We start from the raw sequence: 3,583 nt of genomic DNA on the forward strand, positions 1-3,583 counted from the left end.
TGGTAGTGTATTTTCTGTAATTTTTTTTTAAAGTTAAGAGTGAGCGAGACTCGAATTTGCGATCTTTAAATATGTATGGAGAGACTATATACTATTTGAAGTTGTCAGGTTTAATTTTTTTTATGCAAAGATTTGATTAATTAAGAATGCATATGTAGGCTCTTAGATAACAAGCATTATTAATAAAAGGGTTAAGTACGATTTTGGTCCCTAATATAGAGGTCGAAAAATTTTTTCGTCTCCAGCCTTTTTTTACCTACAAAATGGTCGCGAAAGTTTAAATTAATTTTAAAATCATCCTTCGGACGAAAATATCCTTCCCCCTTCTTTTCCAAAATCAACCAGAAGCAAAGACGCAGAGACACAAGCAAAAGCAAAAACAGAAACAGGCAGAAGCAGAATCAACAACAATGAAACAACAACAACCAGAAGAACAACAACAATAATTACAATAGATAATAAAATCAGAGCAACAACAAAAGCAGAACCAGAAACAAAAGCAAAAACAGAAGCAGGCAGAAGCAGAAGCACCAACAATAAAACAACAACAACAACCAGAATCAGAAGAAGAACCACATGAATCAGAACAACAACAACAATGGGCAAGGAGGACAAGGAGTAACGGTGACCGGAGAGGAGCATCGACGACCGTCCAACCTCGCGGATCTGCTGGCGTCGACGGGACATGGCTCGATGGTGACCGACGACGGCGGTTCGCGATAAGGACGACGGCAGGGCGTGACGAACTGGACGCGGTCTCCCTTAGTGCCTCCGTTTCTCTCTTCTCTTCCTCTCCGCTTCTCTTTCTTTCTCCCTCTGCTCTCTCCTATCTTGCCGTTAGTGTGAGTTTGTGCTGAGGAAGAAAGGAAACAGCTAGATCTGGTGGTGAGGAGCAGCGACGACAGATTTCCTTCCCCACCTTCCGTCTTTTCCCTTGAAAACACCTCCCTCCCAAGCGTGATTCCCTTTCCAGTTTTTCCTTTTTCCGTTTATTTTATTTTATTTTATATTTTTTTACTTAGAGGTAATTTAGTAATAAAAATAAAAAGTTTGGTAAAAAAAGATGATTTTAAAACTAAGTTAAACTTTCGGAATTATTTTGTAGGCAAAAAAAGGTCAGGGACAAAAAAAATTTTCGGCCTCTACGTTAAGGACCACAATCGTACTTAACCCTTAATAAAATCATGTATTTTACTTATTACTTACTTGTTCAAATTTGATCTACTTCTCATTTGATTATTGCAGAAATTTTAGTATTATTTTATTGAAAGTGTACAAATATATTAGTTAATATTAAATAATTTTTATTGTTAAAATTATTTTTTAATTTTCTTTTTTGTAGAGTTTAGGATTTAAAAATGACGATTGTGATTTAAGGTTTAAGAATTAAAAATTAGATTTTAAAATTTAAAATTTATAATTAAAAATTTAGAGTTAAATTATGACAATCATAAAAATAAAGTTGTTATAGTGTTAAGAATGTGTTAATTAGAAAACAAAGGTGGAAAAAATTGTGAATATAAAAGTAAGAATTCTGCTAAGTAGACAATGAGGGTGAGAATAGGAATGTTTGTAGTGCGATTTGGATCAGTTTTGAGTCAAAAATTCATCTGATTTAAATACTAATTTTCCTTGCGGTGTAGTTTGGATTGGATGATTTTTTAAAAAAAATCTGATCCGATCTGATCTAATTTTCAGCGGTTTGGATTGGATTGGATTTGCGGTTTTATAAATAAAAAAAAAAATAAATACATATAACAAGTCTCAACATCAAAATTTAAATAATCAACAATAATATAACAAGTCTCAACAATATCTTAAAAAGCCTACGATTATTTTGAACATAAATATTTATTAAATAATAATAATACATGAATAATATAAAAATGTATAACAAATTAAACATGTTATAAGTATAATTGTAAATATAATAATAAAATAATAATATTATAGCACAGTATGCGGTATGGATTGGATTTGATTGGTTATGAAAAGTAGATTCGAAAACCGATCTGATCCAATTTGTAAAAAATAGAATCCAATCAAATCTGAATTAGTGCGGTTTTAATCGATTTTCAGTTTGGATTAGATTGGATGAATGGTTTAATTTGGATCAGTTTGGATTTAAACACGCACTCTATGTCCACTAAAACAAAAAAATATGTCATCTCATTTATCCACCATAATCCTAGTCTCTCTCCTTTTATCGCAGCTGCTTCACTCCCCTGTTGTGCCGTCACCAACGCACCTCGCCGCTGCCGCCACACCGTCTGAAGAGGCAATGCGTTGTACCATCACTGCACCTTTTTCTCCCATGCGTCGTGCTGCCCTTATGCTCCCTACAACTGACGCTTTCACTGCACCTTCTTCTTCCCTGCGTCGCGCCCCCTGCTCTCGACGCCGCCGCACCTTCTTCTCCCATGCGTTGCGTTGCCTCTGTTCTTCCTGCAAGCGATGCTGCCGCTGCGCGCCTTCTTCTCCCCTCCGTGACGTGGCACCATCGCCGAGACAGAGGCCTTATTCCGCCACTGCTCCAATGCTGCACCTCTGCCCTTACTTGAGTTATTCTTACGCTGCTGCGTCGTGTTTTCAGTACTTTCATCGCAGGCCGCTTTGCTTCGTTCACTCAAATAGTATGACCCAAATAAACATCCACATCTTAGTGAAAAGAATTATTCTCATACATAGTAAAATAAACATCCTGCGAAGCATGTGCATGCATAATCAAGCAAATCAAGTAAAATACTAATAGTATATCTAAATAAACATCCATTTTAGAATAAAAAGAACTATCTGCATACATAGTAAAATGAACATCTGATTTAGTTAATAAAAAACAAGTAGCGAGACAGCAACTACGAAGAATACTGGAATCGCGATACAGCAGCAGCAACCTAGCGATGGAGATCTGAACACTAGGCGGTTAGAGAAAATGGGAGAACGATGCGAAGAGACAAAAGGTGACATCGTTTGAAAAAAAATAATTCAAAAAAAAATTTAAAATTATGATTAAACCTAATTAATTCAAAATTTGATTTTGAAAATTAAAATTAACTTTTATTTTTTAATCTATTGTTTATGTTGTTCAGAAAAAATATTATTCCTATATACTTTCTCTAAAAATAAAAAGATCATTTAGAAAGAGACGTTGAAATTAATTACTTGAAGTTTATTCCCTAATTAGACTCTATTTTCATCTACTTATATTATCATATATGATATTTTTTTCATACTGACTTGAGAATTTGTGAAATGCACCAGAATGCCCTAGTTCTCTGGGTTCATGAACCTGAAGTAAGGCATGCAATGTTGGCAAACAAAGCATTGAAGGCTATGACTAATAAGATTAGAGAACTACAAGTTGTGGTTGAAATAGCATGTGGTAATAAAACTGTGTATGTTAATGGTGTGAGAGAAGCTTATATTGATCTCTATGGTTGCACAATTGAGGAGGACATTCTAGATTGTGTTTATGATATGCCACTTAAAAAGGTGAGAACATAAACTTATCTCAAATTCTCTTCCCAATTATTTTAGTTGTATTTTAATGACTTTTATTAACATACATGTAATAATTATTACT

General features: G+C 34.3%; 1 protein-coding gene across 1 annotated transcript in view; it reads left to right on the forward strand.

The window, feature by feature from the left end:
- Positions 3,277 to 3,583, forward strand: part of LOC107611543 (annexin D3-like) — a 1,623-nt gene continuing 1,316 nt past the window's right edge. The window contains exon 1 of the mRNA XM_021108963.1: positions 3,277 to 3,492. Within this exon, the coding sequence (XP_020964622.1) occupies positions 3,307 to 3,492 (186 nt within the window). The 5' untranslated portion in view covers positions 3,277 to 3,306. The remainder of the gene's footprint in view (positions 3,493 to 3,583) is intronic.

Source organism: Arachis ipaensis, chromosome B08, assembly GCF_000816755.2.
Source record: "Arachis ipaensis cultivar K30076 chromosome B08, Araip1.1, whole genome shotgun sequence".
NCBI classification, from domain to species: domain Eukaryota; kingdom Viridiplantae; phylum Streptophyta; class Magnoliopsida; order Fabales; family Fabaceae; genus Arachis; species Arachis ipaensis.